The sequence below is a fragment of the Colossoma macropomum genome, unplaced genomic scaffold (assembly GCF_904425465.1).
Source record: "Colossoma macropomum unplaced genomic scaffold, Colossoma_macropomum, whole genome shotgun sequence".
NCBI lineage: Eukaryota > Metazoa > Chordata > Actinopteri > Characiformes > Serrasalmidae > Colossoma > Colossoma macropomum.
Genome location: NW_023494787.1, coordinates 1,661,293 through 1,682,807, shown reverse-complemented (window position 1 = coordinate 1,682,807; position 21,515 = coordinate 1,661,293). Strand labels below are relative to the sequence as shown.

The 21,515-nt window shown below is 40.9% G+C and overlaps 1 protein-coding gene across 1 annotated transcript; it reads right to left on the bottom strand.

Annotated features, from left to right (window-relative positions):
• Positions 1-774: 774 nt before the first annotated feature.
• On the bottom strand, positions 775-16,106 carry LOC118805180 (60 kDa lysophospholipase-like). Its single transcript, XM_036565795.1, has 12 exons — positions 15,963-16,106; positions 15,471-15,580; positions 15,019-15,157; positions 11,829-11,967; positions 11,289-11,414; positions 10,173-10,268; positions 9,269-9,395; positions 8,310-8,434; positions 7,872-8,051; positions 5,135-5,245; positions 1,883-1,930; positions 775-1,774 (listed from the first exon to the last, which is right to left on the bottom strand). The coding sequence occupies exons 2-12, from the start codon at positions 15,538-15,540 to the stop codon at positions 1,742-1,744; spliced, it is 1,194 nt and encodes a 397-aa protein (XP_036421688.1). The 5' UTR covers positions 15,541-15,580; positions 15,963-16,106; the 3' UTR covers positions 775-1,741.
• Positions 16,107-21,515: the final 5,409 nt, after the last annotated feature.

Sequence of the window (21,515 nt, the reverse complement as noted above, 5' to 3'; positions counted from 1 at the left end):
AAAATTATAAATAAAATCAAACAAAATAGTTTATATATTTCCATTCTGAAGGCAGCTGCCTGACTCGTCACTGTGTTCAAATGTTCCACTCTTGTTGGGCAGCATTTTAACCATGAAGTAACCTTAGCAGGCATCGCATCTGGGACAAAATCACACAATCAGCTATGGTGGCTGATATTAATTTCATAAAGTATTTTATGCATTTTCATCTGATTTATGAGCACCAAGTGTGAAACTTAGCTCTCAACATTCACCTGCAGTGATATGACTGTGATAAGCACAGCAATACAAGACAAGCAGAGCAGGAGCGACTGAGCATTCAGAATGTTTACTAGAAAAACATGATTTCATAACCTTTACATCATAATAATCTACATAATAATAATCATCCTGTAAGTTAGACTCTCCTCATAGCTTCATAGTTTCTGGACGTCAGTGTTTTTCCCCAAACACGCTGGAAAAGTGAGCTGCCTCCAGCTGGTCTGTACTACACTTTCACCCCTCTTCCTCAGCTTCTCTTCTTCAGCTCCTCTTCCTCAGCCACTGTTCCTCAGTTCCTCTTCCTCAGCCCCTGTTCCTCAGTTCCTCTTCCTCAGCCCCTCTTCCTCAGCCCCTGTCCCTCAACCCCTCTTCCTCAGTCCCTGATCCTCAGCTCATCTTCCTCAGTCTCTCTTCCTCAGCCCCTCTTCCTCAGCTCCTCTGAGGCCTCAATAATTGCCTCTCCATTTTTTTAAAAGAAAAAAGACAGACCAGTCTAAGTCAAGCTTTATTTAGAACACTTAAATTTTGCACAACGTTTAGTTGTAATTAGTCATAATGTAGGAATGTCATGAAAGCCAGGTGTTGTAGCTCCACTGATACACAACATCACAGAAAAAGCATGACAGTGTTTTTCCTGGGATCTGAAACCGTCTGCTCTGAGGAAGAACGCCGTGTTGTCTGATTACTGACTCTGAGCTCTGAGGACGTCCTAAAGTGTACACCGTACTCCACCCAGGATCCAGGACTACTCACAGCAGCTCTTTATACACAAGGACATTTAAATCCTCTGCATGTAAAACACAACTTACTTTGTTTTGCAGTTTAGATTTATAGTAAATTCCTCAGTAAATACTGAAACTTAGTCTTCCTCTCAGTATGATCGATAGAGCTTATTAGCTTTTGCCGCGCTGATTAAGGGTAGGATGATTAGCATCTGTTAGCGATAAGGTAGTTTAGTTATACACAGGGATGTTTAGTATGTTTTTATTTTACTACATATACATACGTTACGTGTATTCCTGCATTCACTGCAGTTCTTTGTTGCATAATCTCTCCAAATTCTATTTAAAAATTACAAAATAAACTGAATTATTTCTCTGTTCCAAACAGCACCTGCTTTGTCAGATACTCAGAGTAAACTATGTGAATACTAAGATGACTTAGATGATGTACTACAATAATTATTGCAGAGACTTTTTATTGAAACAAAAAGAGCAGACTAGCGCAGAATCTGACTGACAAGACCTCACACATTTTGGAATAACACGATTAGCATGTAACTGAAATAACTGCATATATTCAAGCCTGTTGCTCTGTTACCCTGTTTACCACATTAAGTCAAACATCTTTTCAGAAGATTGCAAGCATAATTATATTGGTAAGTTCCAGGGAGCTCATCTGGGATAAACATTGGCTTAGATAATGGTTTCATATTGTTTTGATGAAGTAGATGTTAGTGCAGGTGTGTTGGTGCCTGTTTTCACTCTTCTGTTAAGTTGAGTTCCAGGTTGAGCTGAAAACAGAGGAGAGAGAGGTCTGAAGAACGAAGGAGTGTAAATAAAAGCATGAATGAATGCCATTATGATCCTGAATCAGTTTCACAGCAACACTGAAAACTCACCGTCATCGGGGGAGCAGATGACTCTCCATAAACGCTGTGCTCCATTAACTGAAACACATCAAAAAGTAAACAAAAAATATTTTTTTTTCGTTGTTGACACAGATCCTACATCACTGCCCACTAAGCTAAAAACTGACCCCTCACATTTCTTGAGTTAAGGATCCTTTGATTTTAATCACTGATTTAAGTAGACAAAAGCTGTCCACCATCTCCATAACACCAGTTAGTGGTGGTAACCTCAGTCTTCCTCATATTGAGCTGGAGTCCCATCTTTCCAATGGAGTCCAATATTCCTGATTTTCCGCTGTGAGTCTTGTGCCATCCACAGGTGGAAGGTTATTGATGTTTCTTCCTCCAATCTTGAATCTTCCTCCAGTCCTGAACCTCTTATTATATGTTCAGCACACAGGTTGACCATGTAGGAGGTAAAACTTCATGAACTTTACTAAAAGTCAACTATATGTTTTGAAATTATACTTTAGTTACAATATCTGGAGGACATTCATCAGCCATGAATCTACTCTTTCATCCAGGCAACCTTCCCCAAACCTAATCTACTCTTTTATCAAGGCAACCTTCCCCAAACCTAATCTACTCCTTCATCCAGGCAACCTTCCCCAAACCTAATCTACTCTTTTATCCAGGCAACCTTCCCCAAACCTAATCTACTCCTTCATCCAGGCAACCGTCCCCAAACCTAATCTACTCCTTCATCCAGGCAACCTTCCCCAAACCTAATCTACTCCTCCATCCAGGCAACCGTCCCCAAACCTAATCTACTCCTCCATCCAGACAACCTTCCCCAAACCTAATCTACTCCTTCATCCAGGCAACCGTCCCCAAACCTAATCTACTCCTTCATCCAGGCAACCTTCCCCAAATCTAATCTACTCTTTCATCCAGGCAACCTTCCCCAAATCTAATCTACTCTTTCATCCAGGCAACCTTCCCCATACCTAATCTACTCCTTCATCCAGGCAACCTTCCCCAAATCTAATCTACTCTTTCATCCAGGCAACCTTCCCCATACCTAATCTACTCTTTCATCCAGGCAACCTTCCCCATACCTAATCTACTTCTTCATCCAGGCAACCTTCCCCAAATCTAATCTACTCTTTCATCCAGGCAACCTTCCCCATACCTAATCTACTCTTTCATCCAGGCAACCTTCCCCATACCTAATCTACTTCTTCATCCAGGCAACCTTCCCCAAATCTAATCTACTCTTTCATCCAGGCAACCTTCCCCAAATCTAATCTACTCCTTCATCCAGGCAACCTTCCCCATACCTAATCTACTCTTTCATCCAGGCAACCTTCCCCAAACCTAATCTACTCCTTCATCCAGGCAACCTTCCCCAAATCTAATCTACTCTTTCATCCAGGCAACCTTCCCCATACCTAATCTACTCTTTCATCCAGGTAACCTTCCCCAAACCTAATCTACTCCTTCATCCAGGCAACCTTTCCCAAACCTAATCTACTCCTTCATCCAGGCAACCTTCCCCAAACCTAATCTACTCCTTCATCCAGGCAACCTTCCCCAAATCTAATCTACTCTTTCATCCAGGCAACCTTCCCCATACCTAATCTACTCTTTCATCCAGGTAACCTTCCCCAAACCTAATCTACTCCTTCATCCAGGCAACCTTTCCCAAACCTAATCTACTCTTTCATCCAGGCAACCTTCCCCAAACCTAATCTTCTTCTCCATCCAGGTAACCTTCCCCAGACCTAATCTACTCCTTCATCCAGGTAACCGGCCCCAAACCTGATCTACTCCTTCATCCAGGTAACCTTCCCCAAACCTGATCTATTCCTCCATCCAAGCAACCGTCCCCAAACCTAATCTACTCCTCCATCCAGGCAACCGTCCCCAAACCTAATCTACTCCTTCATCCAGGCAACCTTCCCCAAATCTAATCTACTCCTTCATCCAGGCAACCTTCCCCAAACCTAATCTACTCCTCCATCCAGACAACCTTCCCCAAACCTAATCTACTCCTCCATCCGGGCAACCTTCCCCAAACCTAATCTACTCTTTCATCCAGGCAACCTCCCCCATACCTAATCTACTCCTTCATCCAGGCAACCTTCCCCAAACCTAATCTACTCCTTCATCAGGGCAACCTTCCCCAAACCTAATCTACTCTTTCATCCAGGCAACCTTCCCCAAACCTAATCTACTCCTTCATCCAGGCAACCTTCCCCAAACCTAATCTACTCCTCCATCCAGGTAACCTTCCCCAAACCTAATCTACTCCTTCATCCAGGCAACCTTCCCCAAACCTAATCTACTCCTCCATCCAGGTAACCTTCCCCAAACCTGATCTATTCCTCCATCCAGGCAACCTTCCCCAAACCTAATCTACTCCTCTATCCAGGCAACCATCCCCAAACCTAATCTACTCCTTCATCCAGGCAACCTTCCCCAAACCTAATCTACTCTTTCATCCAGGCAACCTTCCCCAAACCTAATCTACTCCTTCATCCAGGCAACCTTCCCCAAACCTAATCTACTCCTCCATCCAGGTAACCTTCCCCAAACCTAATCTACTCCTTCATCCAGGTAACCTTCCCCAAACCTGATCTATTCCTCCATCCAGGCAACCTTCCCCAAACCTAATCTACTCCTCTATCCAGGCAACCATCCCCAAACCTAATCTTCTTCTCCATCCAGACAACCTTCCCCAAACCTAATCTACTCCTTCATCCAGGTAACCTTCCCCAAACCTAATCTACTCCTCCATCCAGACAACCTTCCCCAAACCTAATCTACTCCTTCATCCAGGCAACCTTCCCCAAACCTAATCTACTCCTTCATCCAGGTAACCTTCCCCAAACCTAATCTACTCCTCCATCCAGGTAACCTTCCCCAAACCTAATCTACTCCTCCATCCAGGCAACCTTTCCCAAACCTAATCTACTCTTTCATCCAGGTAACCTTCCCCAAACCTAATCTACTCCTCCATCCAGACAACCTTCCCCAAACCTGATCTATTCCTCCATCCAGACAACCTTCCCCAAACCAAATCTACTCCTTCATCCAGGCAACCTTCCCCAAACCTAATCTACTCGTCCCTTTCTTTTTAAAAATATATGAAAACTGAATGTAATGTACCTTTAAGGTACACAGTTGGACCGCACTGCTGTTTAAGGACACACTTACATCATTTTGTACCTCTTGTGACAGAAATTTAGCTGTGCAGTACCTTTTTCCTGACATTGTAATGAAAGCTTAGTTCAGACACACCTTACGTCTCTCCTTATTATTAGATGTTGATTTCAGCACCCAGATCATTTTGGTCATTGCCGCTACAGGAGTGATGTCATATCCAGGGATCACTTTGGCATCTGACAGTATCTGAGACAAAGAGAGAAATGACAGTGATCACTGAACGTGGTGCAAATCTACCTGACATGGAAACTTCAGCAAACATCCTCAAAATGATTCTGGTTGCATGATGCAACAGCACAGTTTGTTTGGTTTCTTGTTTAAATTCTGGTCCTCATTCTCCAACATCCTCCTAAGTTTGTTCTGAAATGTATTCTTGAGAAAGGGCCATCAGATTCACGACGTGTTCTTAAAGCAGAGAACTGTTCATACCTCTGTGCTCATGAATGGGTGACCGTGCCACATTTGACATTTTCATATCAAACTAATGAGTGTAAATATTGTTCGGATGATCTTTTTACCTGTAATTTTCATATGTGATGTTATTGTTTCTGCCACTTGCTAATTTTTGCTGTATATCATTGCTGTTCAGCCATTTTAGAGGGGTCTCCAAATCTGTAACTTTACAGGAGAGGTCGAAACCATCTTAACTTTTAATGAACATTAATGAAAGAGATTTTGTCATTTCTGACCATTTTTCTATTCATCATGAATATTCGCGATGATGTAAAGGACAGCTGAGCTCAAATGGTACAGAAAACCAAAACTCAGAAAAATGGAGAAACACATCTGTTACAACAGTTAACTGCAGTGGTGCTGGATATAATCTGTCGTGATAGCACATGACAGCATCTGACATCTGCAATGAAGTGTTTATGATATGGTTATGTCAGTGTAAAAGGCTTCAAGATGTTTTCTTACAATTATAATTAAATAAAGACCCACAGTGCTTTTCTGTTTTACAGTCGTTTAAACATTTAGTGATATATTTTGATGTTTAATTCTGCTGTCTGTGAATAAATCACTGCACAGTCATAAGAATGTTATCTTATCACTCATATAGTTTTATATAGCGGCCCTTTTTCATTCTTGAAAACACTGTTTATACACAGTTATGTAAAGCCATGCTGATTATACTACTACTACTACTACTAATAATAATAATAATAATAATATATTTTAAATTATTTACATTAAAAATAAAAATGATAGAAATTTATTTTTGATGTTTATTAGCTAAATAGCACTTTTTAAAAATAAGTGTACTAAGCAGGAATATTAGATAGATGGATAGATAGACAGATTTTCATTGAATCCAAGGGAAATTGCAGTGTTACTGTAGAGCTGCTGTAACAGGCAGCCACCCTCGAGCAGTGGTAAAAATCTAAAACAAACAAAAAAAAAATGATAAACAGTCAAATAATGATACAGGAATGATTATTTGAAATGACAAAGACAAAAAAGGAAAAAAAAATCATTGATGAATGAAAGATAAAGAACAATAATAAAAGGCAAACTAATTGATAAAGATGATAAAAACATTAATAAATAAAATTACAGAAAAACACAATGAAGCTTAAAATGCAAAGGATAAAGGAAAGTAAGTGATTAACTGAAGAACTTGACAGAATTAATATGTACACTGTGCAAAATGTAAATGAAAACAAAATTCAATGACGTGCAAATAATTTTAATCCTATTTATTTCAAAATAGTACAAAGACAAAATATGAAATGCTAAAACTGAGAAATTTTTTTGTTTTTTTTTAATAATATATGCCCATTTTGAATTTGATGGCAGCAACATGTTCAAAAAAAGTTGGCATGTTTATGGAAGATGTTTTTAAGGAAGAAAAAATGAATAAAAGAAATAAAAGTGTAAAAGTGAAATAAAAAACAGATAAGATGATGAGTACTTAAAACACAGACATTAACATGTATAATTACCACAGCCCCTCACTATTCAAATGTGAGTTGGTATAAATATGTTTTTAGTCTTCATTTAAAAACAGCGTTTGAAGGTGCTTGGCGAATAGTGGGACGTAGAATTTTCCATAGTCCCGGAGCACAAACTGCAAATGCATGATCGCCCTTAAACTTCAAACGAGCCCATATAGCAACAGCCAGCAGGTTCTCTGAGGATGATCTCAAAGCTCACTGTGTGGTAGAGGGAGTAAGCATACTGGCCCCAGAAATCCACCATAGAGGTACGAATGTTGAGTAGCAATTGCCGTTCATATACAAGTAATGATGGAGCAGTATAAGCACTACCACACCACAGTAATAAACACAACACCGCTAAACAGAGAACACATAGGGAGAGACGGCAAGCCGACAAATACACTGGCGCCATCTTGGAATGCGCAAGTCCCAAATCTCTCCCAAAGCAGACCATTTCATATATATATATATATATATATATATGAAATGGAATTTGAAATGGAATTAATCTTTCATGGAGCATAAAAATTCCCAAATCCCACATTAAAAATAAGTTACAAGCTTTTTGGGCCACTGTCTTCTTGGTGCCCTTGGGATTGCCCTAATCTTGACCCCCTAACCCCCCACCCCACCCCACCCTTACAGCACGCCTGTGTCCATCCCTGGTCCAGTGTTACTGATTCCCACTGCAACACAAACACTGGTAGTTATGATTTGGTGATGTGACAATTTTATATGCATATTATTTTCTATGAGTTAGTTAAGATATTTAAATGTGGCAAGAGAGGTCACTGGGAGGCTAAAAGAAGTCTATTTTCTCTGCTGTAATGGAAATGCGTCCTAAAACCACCATGTAAGGATATAGTGAGCGGTACCTCAGACGCAGCATAGATGGGTACCACAGTACCCCGATAAACCTGAGTACAGTTCAATATTAGAACATTTCTTTCATTTGCATCCATCAGAAGTTTCCTAAGCCAGTTGACTTCTGGAACATTCCCAGCACCAAAGGTCTCCAGGACAACACCCTCAGCTCCATTCAGAATCCCATGCACCTGGACGGCAGACAGGAAGCATTATATGACCTTTATACACAGCTGGAAACAAGTCATAAACCTGCAAGTAACAAGAAGGTCTCAAGTCTTGACAGTCAAGTCTAGATTCAAGTCTTGAGTCAAGACAATCAAGTCTTGATTCAAGTCCAGAGCCAAGGCAGTCAAATCTGGATTCAAGTCCAGAGAGAGCAAAATGGTGAATAGCTTAAGTAAAAAAGCCAAATAAATTAATAAAAAAAAATAGAGAGATAAACTCACATAGCTTTCAGTGATTCCTGGGAAAAATCGCAGTATCCTCACATTCGATGCTTCTTTCATTTTGAACTCTACTTTCAGGCTAAGAGGGTCTTTAGGCTTCTCCTTCTTCTCTTCAATCGCTGAAACTGAAGATATTAAGATATTTTTCAGCTCTGAAATGTCAACAATGATGCATTTAGATCAGTGCTGCCCATCCTGGCAAGCAATGGAAACCAAGGGTGAGTTCTGCGAATTAAAAATAAATTCTAATAAATTCTTCTCTAAGCCTTGAGATAAAGTTGTATGCGAGCTATGTAAGCTAGAGTTAGCCTAGCATTCCTCCAGCATTAGCAGCCTGAAGGCACATTTTAAAAATATGCACCTAAATGCATCCGGTTCAGTTCCTCCTCAAATTCACGTTCCCGTGCAAAAAAGTCAGCAGCACTAAAACAAAAGTGAAATGGGTGAAAAGTCTTATACCCCTATATAGTAATCCAGAATCTGCAGAGTCGCTCTTTCTATTCCATCTTATAACCAGATCGTATGAGACTCACATCCGGAGTTTTGAGCCTATGAAGAGGAGCTGAGATACATGTCATCTGCCTCTCACCGTGTGGAACTGGTGGATTGGTGTGTCCGTCTACATTCTGTGTGAAACTGACCAATGGACACTCAGGAAATCACTAAGGACTGACCATCACGCCGGAAACCCTTCATTCTTCATTCAGTCCACATGGGAGACTCATGTGAAACGGCGTGCAGAGAGTTTACAGCTGCTGAAGCTGCTGCAGCGGTTTTGGAAAGTAGTGATGAAGATAACGGAGCATTTAGATATGAAACATATGAGGATTGGATTATATAAATAGAATTTAAAGGAAAGTTTCAGGAGATGTGCACAAACTGAGAAACTGCCCTCAGACACAAGATGGCTAAAGGGGGATTTATTAGAAGGAGGTTCAGCAAAGCAATTGGACACTTACATTTAATTGTGGTTTCCAGGCTAACTAAAGGACACACCTCAGGGCTCTCAAACACATTGAAGGAATCACAGTCCACCTTCACCACACGGTTGCCCTGGAACAACTTGTTGTGATAACAAAGCATCACCTGTAAATGTAAAAAACGTAGATCAAAACAAGGTTTACCACAGCTGAATATGCCGATTGTACTACGACTGTACTTTGGATACTACCTGGCGCATATGAAGAGTCTGCACACCATTTTTTAATTTTCATATTTTGTTGATTTAAAGATTGAAGTTAGATAGAAAAATCATGCCAAACTTTTTTCAGCTTTTACAGTATCCTGTAAAGTACAAAATTTTAAAGTTTATTTTTAAAAAAATGACTTGTCTTTTCATGTTGCCCTATTTTCTCTTGATGCTGGCTGCCATGCTCTCTGGGTTTGACCCTTGCTTGCTGTGATAACGTCTATTATATCTGCCCTGAATTCTCAAGTAAACACTGAGTTTTATTTTAATCTGCAAGCGTCTACTTTGTTTTAATTTTGTAACAATAGTCTCAAAGGGCAGAACTAGTGGTATAAAAATAGCTTTATTCCTGCTTCTATTACTCAGATGAACAGATCATTGTAACACTGCACAGAGGACTGGAACCTTTTAATGTTTGTCACTTGCCATTGTCTTTGTTATCTGTAAAAAAGGATGGATGCTGGTGCAAATATAATAACCTGAACCATTGTTATGCACTTTTGTGGTTACTGATGTGTAATATGATGTAGTCTTTGTCTAACAAGGGACAGACATGTATACTTTAAGTTTTTCTATGAAATCCAAGAGAATTATAAGTCGTTAAAATACATGCACATTTCCACGGTAATTAAAGGATCAGTGTAAAAGAAAAATTACGTCATTCTTCAGCGAACCTTATGCAGTATTGACCTCTCAGAGAAATATCCAGCCATGAGCATTGAGTTAACCAAGTTGCCCAGACCATCACTGCGAGGATGAAATATGGGGATCTACGACAAAGATAGATAGAGGAAGAATTAGAAGGAGAGAGAGGGATAGATTATAATTGTTCGTTAAGGTGGTGTTCAAGGCTAAATGTCTGTAAATGTCAATTGAAAAGTTGTTTGGTGTGAGGCCGGCATAAAAGTTTTAACACAAACACACTCTGACTCGAGAGATTCCAAAACGAAAACCACAGATTCCTCTCTCCTTTTTTTAAATTAATAGTTCCCTGAAAATAAACTGTAAGAAAGCAGAGAGGATTTATTTATTTATTTAAAATACTTACGCCAGAAGAGCCTCGAGAGAGGCTACACTCAAGACTCGAGAAGGGAAACACGAAGGTTACCAGCTTAGCCACAGCGATGTGCACATGGTCATATGAACTCAAGACTGAGCAGCGTGTAAGCTTCCCTTAAGTAAGGCGCCCACAGCTGTCACTGCTCAGCCCTCATTACCCCATCCTTGCTCTCTGGCCCCTGCTAGTGGCCAGAGGTGGCCTAGCAGACTGCCTGGATATTACAAAACCCTCAATATCAGTCTTGCTTTCCCTTTAGAAGATGTAACACCTGAACTAATTAGGAGGGTTGTCTGTGTACTTTTGTCCATATAGTGTATTTCAGCAAAAAATGGTTAAAACTCACTATATTAGAAAAAAATTAAATACACCAAGACCTACACTGTTGCATTAATTAAAGTCCCCTCTATCCCTTTGTCACTGCTCATAAAAAGACTACAGAGAAATAATGTATAAAACTGAAACTGTAAATTCAGCTTGAGCTCATACAGTAACACAGAGAACAGATCCAAATGAAATGTGCTCAGTTTGTTTCATCAACTCTCCACTGTTATTACATTCTTACAAATGTTCTTAGTTTAAAACACTTGTATGAACTCTACATTGTCTGCACAGTTTATAAAACAGTTTACATGCTTATTATTCGTATAACCTAATTCATACAAAATACAGTCATGGTAATTATGTGCTTATTGTTGATTTGTAGGAACCTGAATGTGAAGAAAAATCTGACCTGAGCTCCAGTCACTATCACAGGCTTATTGATGTGTCCCAAAATGAAGGACAGGGCAGAGGAGGTGAAGGCCATCGTGTCTGTTCCATGGATAATAACAAACCCATCATACACTTCTGTATTGTCCTATAAAAAAAAGAGTTAGATGGAAAATGGAAAGAGAGAATAACAAACAGACTGAGAGAGGAAGAGAGAGAAAGAGGAAACAGAAGGTTCAATACTGTTACCTCAGATTACATAATATACTGTCTTAAAAATACAGCTGTCAAAAAGGGTTTTATAGAGTGATGCCATACAGACAACATGTTTTATTTCCCTATAGAACTTTTCAATGGCTGGTTCTTTAAATAGTCGTGTTTGTAGTTGACATGAGTTCAAAGAACTTCCACATAATGGAAAGGCTCTTTTATCTAGATCTGTAAGTCAAAGCCAAGAAACATTTAGGATTTTTTATTTTTCCAATCGGAGTACATCAATAAACAGACTAATCCAAGATTTTTTTTTTATAAAATGTTTGTTTTAAACATTGCTGTATTTTACCAATATGATTTTAGCCATTTTGCTCCAGTCTTCCGGGGTGGCACTGGAGGAGTCTATGGGCTTTTGCAGACCATCAAACTTGTAGAGAATCTTGCAGTGTTTTCCTTTGACATTGGGGTCATCCTTACACAACTGGGTACTGAGAAGACAATGAACAAGTTAAAGCTATTACAACACTTCCATCACAGAGTAAGTAAATGAACATGGGATTTGCTGTGATACTATACACTATTAAAACAATTCAACCACTCAAAGTCATTTTCTAGCCTAATTTGCTCGAGTTTCAAAGGCAAGAGATGTAAAAATGTCATATTTTGGTATCGACAGCTGCCTCTCCTAGAACTACACTAGCAACTGATTTTCAGCCAAAGAAAACTACATTTGAGTTTCAATATTTATAATATAAAGTTAACTAACAAAAGAATACACCATGTAATATTTAAATACATTTAAATACATTAAATTTACTCTGTTAAGTAGTGCTTCCTTCGTTACTAGAGATGTAATAATACTGAATTGTACTTAGTGTATACTTATTGTATCATTGTATCATGATTAGCTTGTTAGCTTGTGGCTAATGCATTAGCCCTGTAATAAGTTTTTGTTTAGTGTTTCTGTGCTCATAAGAAATGAGCCCGAATGGATCAGGCTAAAATCCACAGTATGTTATAAAGCCTCTGATATTGTACTTTACACTGAATGCTCTAATAAACTGAAAAAGGATATAAAAGGATAGCAAATAATATATATTTTTCAGTCTCCTAATTTTTGCTATATTGAAAAATGTACTGAATCTAACACCCATCATATCATATCGCACCAAATTATAAATTGCAAAAATCATTACATCCCAATTAGTCTTGGAATGCTTTGTAAAGTATCACATTGTTTAAGGTAAATAAAGGAATTTTAATGTATGGTGAACTTATGTTAAGTTGATTCTTGTCTATCAGTTTGCTCTGTATTAGTCTTATGACACAGGAGAGCATGAGGTGCATATATTGTTGGAAAGTGGTTAATTGTCTCCTATATGCTTCTTAGGTCACCTTACAATGTTCTGTACTCTTTATCACGGACACATAACCTTAATACTTGGGAAGGGGGCGTTACTTGGGCCAGTTGAGGGTGATAATCTCTATAATCGTTGTTTGCTTCCATTCTCTGTGGGAAGAGTGAACAAAACGGGGACCTGTTAACATCTCTGTGAAGACGTCTTGAAATAAACCCAACCATCTCCTCCAACGTGCACAACTTTGTATAGTTTATTCTCAATAACTTGGACAATGACACCACACATCAGCAGTATGTATGCTTAAAGTTTTCTATGAAGGTTTTTTCAATAAGCATAGTCACTTTCCGTAACCAGGGTCAGGGTACTGGGCAATATATAATCCAAAACCAGGCAAAATATGTAGGACATAAACCAGAAACTACAAAATACAAGAAACTGTAGATGTCAGAAAGCAGGTAACAGAGGGAATGCTCAGAAATCTACAGACAGCAGACAAGCGAGACTTGGGGATTACAAATACAAAACAATATTAATAAAAGCATAACAAACAGGCTGAACTGAATACTACAGGGTTACAGACAAGGTCAGAGTGAAAAATAGAACTCTAGAGCACATTACGTGGAATATGTTTAAAAACATTCTTCTAGTTTCACTGGACAGCTAGAAGACTCAAGCCAGGCACAGAGCGGAGCCTGATCAGGGTCCAGATCAAGAACAAAATCTGCATAAGTAGATTCCGAGGCCTGTTGTACCTGTGCAGTGGGAATGCTGGGTCATGGCCTGATTTGGGCCCCAGTACTCATGTTCAGACAGGGAGTCTGGATCTGTATCACAATCATCACCAATCATCATTCGCTGATAGACAGAGAAGAAGCGAGAGAACAGAAAGATGGTGACAACACTGTGCAACCCCTTGCTACATCTGTAGCAGTGCAGCTAAGAGACAACGTTTGGACAGCTGGGACTCTTAAGTCCTGGACAGACAAAGGCAAGGTTTGGACCACAGATCCACAGGGATGCAGGGTTTGTATCACAGGTCCACAAGTAGGTCCACAGAGAAGCAAGGCTTGGAACACAGGTCCACAGGTCTCTAGGGAGACAAGGCCTGGACCACAGGCCCACATGGAGGCAAGGCTTGGACCACAAGTCTACAAGGAGGTCAACAGGGAGGCAAGGCTTAAACCACAGGTCCACACTAAGGGTCACAGGGAAGCAAGGCTTGGACCAAAGGTCCACAGGGAGGCAAGGCTTAGACCTTAGATATACAGGGAGGTCCATAGGGAGACAAGACTTGGACCAAAGGTCCACAGGGAGGCAAAGTTTGGACCACAGGTCCTCAGGGAGGTCCATACAGAATCAAGGATTGGACAACAGGGGAGAGGTTCATAGGTAGGCCAGGTTTGGACCACAAGTGTGAGGTTCAAAGTGATGCAAGGCTTGGCCTCAGGTGGGAGGTCCAAAGGAAGGCCATATTTGAACCACAGGTGGAATGTCCACAGGGAGGACCTTCCCAGGCTTGGATTGCAGATTTCTGGAGGATCTAGATCAGTCTCCTCTGATCCACCCAGTCAGCTGATTAATGAGCCCTTTCTGAATTAAAATAGGTGGGTTACAGCCAGAAACATTTCTGTTTGGTGGCTGGTTCTTGACACCTTCACAATCTGGTCTGGCTGTACTTCAGCAAAGTCTTACACAATTTACAGCAGAACTGGTTTTCGTTTGTGTAGTATTTCCACTCCACTAAAATACTCAGGGCCTTGTGTTTAGCACAAAAACTACTTTCTGGAGTTATTTTTGCCATTGTATTTTATTACCATAATCAGGCCCTGTCCTCGATTAGTTGATTGCACCCACAGTGGCCACTAGTGGATTTATGAGCCACCTAATTGAGTCCATGCAACACCTAATGTGGATGATACATTTCGTGCTACAGTTAGCACATATTTCACACAACATTACACAAAGTGTGTCAGAATATCACAGAAAGTGTGTTGTTAATTAAAACGTAATTTTTGAGATCATAAATAGAGCTTTGTGGAATAAATGCATTATTAACACCTAAATTATCAAAAATCAAATTGTGTCTTGACCAATGAATTGAAAATCATATGAATCCTGAAGATGTGTGTATCGTTACACCCTTAGAACAAGCATAGCTTCACGTCTACTTTAACGCACTACAGTGTCATGAAACCATCTGGGGTGATGATGCGGTTCCTGACATCGTCCTCTGATTCTCCCGGTTTCCTCTCATAAAGGATGGTGTGCTGAATGATGAAGTCCTGGATCACCTCTAGAGGCTGTGGAGCGAGTCTGCCTTTATAAGGAAATAATGAATATGTGTCACACTTATGTAAACATACACAGGCTCTGTTCATACCTGGTAATAAGATTCGTCTCAGGGTCTTGTGCAGGTAAAGTGGTCTATCTATCTATCTATCTATCTATTTATCTGTCTGTCTATCTGTCTATCTATCTGTCTCTCTGTCTATCTTTCTATCTATCTATCCGTCTGTCTGTCAGGTCAGCTTTTCAGAGATGTCCACTCTGGGTTGCGTTTACACTAAAAAATGGGGCCAGTTATGATGAAATGCTGGGGCTTTGTAGTGATGTTGAAATGATTAGCTTACCTTCATCATCAGGCTTCATGCCGAAAGTTCCTCCAGTGTAGAGAACAAAGACCTTTCGCTCGATGTCCATGGTCCAAAACCAGATCTATAGGTTTTTTTTTAATATAAAACTGATGGAGTCCAAATACAGCAGCAAAGTATAAAAATATAAATAAAAGAAAATAAAAAAAAAAACAGAAAGAACAAAAAAGAGATTTGTGAAAAAACAAAATAGGACTTCAATATTACTTATTGATGTCTAATTATCAACAGTATCTGAATGTTTCCTAATGTACTTTTCCTCATGGTAATCAATGGTTAGAGCTGAAATTGAGCTCGTGCTTCATTTCATAGATAGTGATAAACATTAATATCTAATGCTATTAATTAATGCCTCAGTGGACAGATGGACAGTTTAATGATGTCATCCCAAAACCATCTCTGCAGATCAGATCTGTAAATACCAATAAAGATCAAACAGAGCAGAAAGAATAGAGGCTGAAATTAACTCACCTTATTATTATTATTATTATTATTATTATTATTAGCTTCAGTTGTAGTCTCAGCGCACACTGCCTCACTGCTGAATCACCGCTGGAGATACTTTCTGTTTCTGTTTCTCTCCTCTTTCTCTCTCTCTCTCTCTCTCCTCTCCCCCCCCTCCTCTTTCTCTCCCTCCCTCCCTCCCTCTCTCTCTCTCCTCTTTATCTCTGTGTCCCTCTCCCTCTCTCTCCTTTCTCTCTCTCTCTCTCCTCTTTATCTATCTGTGTCTCTCTCTCTCTCCTCTTTATCTCTCTGTCTCCCTCTCTCGTCTTTACCTCTCTGTCTCTCTCGCGCTCCTCTTTCTCTCCCTCCCTCTCTCTCTTGGACCGGGGAATATGGTGGAAGGGGTCCTGCACTACACAGTCCACAATTGACGGGAATGGCGAGGAACCACACAGTCAGTCTAGTATTAAACTTGCTAGTTTAGTCTGTGAATGTGGTTTAATGGATGTATGGAGAGATGAGAATGAGGGACACATGGTTAAAGACAGGTGAATCCAGAGTGTGTGGAGCCAGTGTTACCGGCTTTTGCAAGCATGTGCAGCTCAACTGCACCCTCTAGACTCCAAAACCCTCTGCGTTGTGTTACCGCTGGAAAACAGGAAGACTGAGAACTTTTGTTTGGTGGACGGTTCTCAGTCCAGCAGCACTGCTGTGTCTGATCCACTCAGACCAGCACAACACACACTAACACACCACCACCACGTCAGTGTCACTGCAGTGCTTAGAATGATCCACCACCCAAATAGTGCCTGCTCTGTGAGGGTCCATGGGGGTCCTGAGCACTGAAGAACAGGGTAAAAGGGGGCTAACAAAGTATCAGAGAAACAGATGGACTACAGTCTGTAACTGTAGAACTACAAAGTGCACCTATATAGTAAGTGGAGCTGATAAAATGGACAATGAGCGTAGAAACAAGGAGGTAGTCAGAATGTTAGGCCTGATTGGTGTGTATCGCTGCTGTCGGAAGAAAACCTCGTATCTCCATTTTTGACGCTTTTCAGTTTTTGACATAATTTGAAAACATGTTGCCCTTTACATTTTGTATGTAACTTTCATGATGAATGGACTAAAAGAAATGACCTAAAATTACCTGGAGAAAATTCTGGGTCCACTGACTTACATTGAAAGTAAAGTAGGTTTTTCCCTGTAAAGTCACCACTTTGGAGGTTTTCTTCTGGCAACAGCGACATACTGACAAATAGTATAAGCAGTAAATATACTACAATATAAAGTACACATCTATGTTTTAAGATAAAATCTTATACAATTCAGGGTCCTGTTCTTATGTAAAGAAAGAAAGAAAAAACAAATAAAAACCCTAATATGGCAAATGTGTAGTTTTTATAAAACACTAAACTTCACAAAACAAAGTAAATGCTATAAATACACAGCACAACAGCAAGTATTGGCATTTGAAGATTTACTGTACCTGTATACAAAACGAGAGGCAAAAGCACAGCACTGAATTCTGTCTCTCAAAGGCTGTGAGAAAAAAAGACACCATTTTAGGCTGAATGGTATCTTCAGGCTACATTCATCAGTAAAAAGACTGCTGCACTGGATAAAACACTCTCATACACTCAGTACAGTCACTGAATCAGAGCTGTTCTACTCTCAGTAACATTAAACATCTCAGCTGAGCGTCTGAATGCATGAAAAGTGCTTTGAAAAACTCAACCTTTTTACAGAGAGCTCTAAACACACCTACCTATCCTCACAGCTTTTGCCATGAACTGAGCATAGGGAGCTGTCCAACACCAATAACATCGCCAATCGAGCCCCGATATTTCAAAATAAAAGTTCTCTAACGGTATCAATTCAATAAATTGTCTCTGAGGTAGAAAATAAATAAAGGATATTCACCAAAATAATGGACAAATTGGGGAAGGATTTTATGTGAAATTAAAAAAAAAATCTTCTTCCACATCCGTTACACTGGGTTGGATAGGTTTTATGTTAGTAAAGGTTTTAACAGCAGGGTGGTGAGAGCAGGGGCAATTCCTGTGGGGTTTTCCAATCATCATATGGTTACTGTGGAAATAAGTATAACGGCTACAACACATGCAAACTGCTACTGGCATTTTAATGCTAAATTATTACAAGACAGTGTTTTATGTGACAAATGTGTACTTTTTTGGTGTAAGTGGAAAGTTCAGAAGCACTCTTTTGAAAACTTGAGTCGGTGGTGGGATGTAGGAAAGGCACATTTCTGCCAAGGTTTTTCAGCACACGCTGCCAAATCAGTACACTCTGCTGTAAAGAAACTGCAGCAAGACACTGAGCACCTGGAGAAACAAAAAGTTAGAAACAATAGGATGGGGCTTCATAGGGAGCTAGCAGAGAAAAAATGAGAGTTGGGATCCTATGTACAACAACAGGTTAAAGGGGCTTTAATACAGGCAAGGCTTAGCTTGATTAAGGACGTTGATGCACCTAATGCCTACTTTTTACATCTTGTCTGAGTCTGCCCTCAAAGGCTTACCGTTAATGCTGACGATGCCATGCTCTGCCAAAAGAGGATGGAGTCTAAGACTTGTCCACCTGGCTAGCAGGACCGCTGCTTTCTGACTCCACTTCATCCAGAGACCTTTGACTGGCCCCAGGGAGCTGGTTTGGATGGCGGTGTTATGCAGGATATTATGCACAGTAGGTGGCCTGGGGTTGGACAGAGCTTTGTTTTTTCAATGGACACTAAAGTAGTGGACGTTGCTGGGTTGCCTGTTTCTTATCGATGACTTTATAAAGTCTGGATGCAAATAAACAGGCTGGCTCCACACTGGCCATTGGAATAACCTCTGATCTATGGAACACATCTGGACTTGGCGGGTACGATCACCCCTGCACTTACCAGAGCTTTGTTGTCCTCAGAAGTCATAACCGAGGTGGATGTCGCAGGACCGGATCTCACTCGGGTGGAGGATGTGGCTGCAAGGCTGGGGATGAGATCTCTGTGAGTTGTGGCTCAGCTACTCGAGGGCTGGAGGACGGCCTTCTCTCCTGAGGAACGGGAGCAGCTGAGGGACTACAGCGCAGTGGTGGTCAGTCCCACGGAGCATGACCCATTCTCGGACATCGTTATCATGCCAGACTTACAGGACTGTGAAGGCCCCCTTCTGGAGTGTGAGGGAGAGTCTGGAATGAACTTGGGGACAGTGTCTGGTAAGCTGCTGTACAGAGCCTGTGTGAAGGTACTGAATAAGAAAAGACTGCACAGCAGAACCGACACACCATGGCGTGATGTTTTACCCGATTTTCTCCCCAATTTAGTCGTCTCCAATTCCACCCGCTAGTTAGGACTCCCCCAGTCACACGATGCCATCAACGCTAGGAGGGCGAGGCTAACACAGGCTTCCTCCGAGACCTGTGAAGCCAACCACCACTTCTTTTCGAACTGCCGCTCACGCAGTGTCATTGGACAGCTGAATGCGCTCGGAGGAAAGCGCCAACCGCCAGATCTGTTACGTCAGCTAACAGACGCCTGCGCTGACTAGCATTGTGCTGAGTGATGGGGGGAGAAGGAGGGGCCATCCTACCCACCCAGAGAGAGTGAGGCCAATTGTGCTCTCTCGGACTCCCGGCTATGGACGGCTGTAGCATCACCAGGGATCGAACTTGCGATCTCCTGATGATAGGGCCAACGCTTAGACGGTTGAGCCCCTAGCGTGATGTTTTTAATCTGAGTGATGATGTGAAACCAGAGTGGAGAGCACTGTATAAATCACCATTGAATAAAAAAGTAGCTGACCTGCAGTGGAGGATTTTACACGGTATTGTCTCAGTCAACGCTTTTATTTCTGTTTTAAATCCTGAGATTTTACCACAGTGTCCTTTTTGTCTTCAAAGAGAAACTGTTTTTCATGCTTTTATGCACTGTTTTAGGCTTTGCTCTTTATTTGAAGTTTTGAAGAATGTTTTTATGTCTCTTAATGTGACTTTTACACTCCAGACTTTTATCCTTGGTTTTAAGTACAGAAGAGAGAAGTCTAAGTGCCAACTGATCAAATTCATCCTTGGGCAGGCAAAAATGGCCATATATGTCAGTCCTAGTAACAAGGTGGCACATGGTACTGACTGTGATGCCCCAAGAACTCTCTCTAGACAGTCAGATCAAGGATTGTAATTGATTTCAGTTATCACATAAGCATGTGTGATGTGGAGGCTTTTGAAGCAGTGTGGTGCTGTGGTGAGTCTGTGTGCTCAGTGTGCAAAGGTGAGCTCTGATTCGCTCCTGAGTTCAGATTTGGAACAAATGGAAGAACAAAAAAGTTACTTTTGAAAGTTTGAGACAGAGTGTTTTGTCAACAGTACATGGTCAACTCAAGTACAAGAGCAAGACTGACTGTCCAGGCTCTTGAGAGGGAGATATGCTCTCTGGAGCCTGGACTGACTGCTACTCATGACCCCGTTATGTTGGGGAAGTTGCAGTAGAAGAGGAAGGAGCTCGGTGCCCACTTGAACTAGAGGGTGAAGGGGGCCTTGGTGAGATCCTGTTTTACTGTACTTGCAGACATGGATGCTCCGAGTGCCTTCTTCTTCAATTTGGAACGTTCAGTAGCACAACACAAGCAGATGGTCTGTCTTCGCCTTCCGGACGGATGAGTCTCTACTGATGTCACAGATATGTGTAAACATGCAGTGGATTTTTATTCTGCTCTTTGCACTGCAGAACTCTGTGATTCTGACTGTGCTGCACAGCTTCTTCAAGGACTCCCACAACTGGACTCTGAATCTAGAGCTGAGCTTGACTCTCACCTGACTCTGTAAGAACTCACTGCTGCAGTTGGACAGCTCAACACAAGACGGTCTCCGGGCATTGACAGCCTGCCCTCTGACTTCTATAAGCATTTCTGGGACTGTATTAGGGTGATTTTTATGAAGTGATCTGTGAATGTATTAGGGAAAGGAAACCTGGTTCATATCAGCATGCTGTCCTATCTTTATTGCCAAAAAGGGGACCTCTCTCTTTTAAAGAATTGGAGACCAGTTGCTCTTTTAACCACTGATTATAAAATTCTTTCTAAATGTTTTACCAATAGACTCAAGAATTACCTGTCCTTAATAGTGTACAGGGGGACCAGTCTTACTGCATTCCTGACAGATCAATATTGGATAACCTGTTCCTTGTGCGAGATGTAAGGGTTCTGATGAAAGCGTTGGGCTGGTTTCTCTTGATCAAGAGAAGGCTTTTGATCGTGTTGATCATCAGTACGTTTTTAATGTGATTTAAGCTTTTGGCATTGGGCATGTTTTATTTAAGTTTGGTGCAGTTACTGTGGTGCTGCATGTTTGGTTAAGGTGGGGGGTGGGTTGAGCAGACCAATTCCAATCACAAGAGGTATTAGGCAAGGCTGTCCTTTATCAGGTCAACTATACAGTTTGGCTCTTGAACCACTGCTCATTTGTCTAAAGAAAAGATTAGCTGGCTTTCATGCTGCACAGAGATTTAGGGGGTCCAGGGGTGGCCCTTTCTGCTTATCCTGATAATGTAACTGTTTTTTTCAAAAATAGTCAGGATGTTCA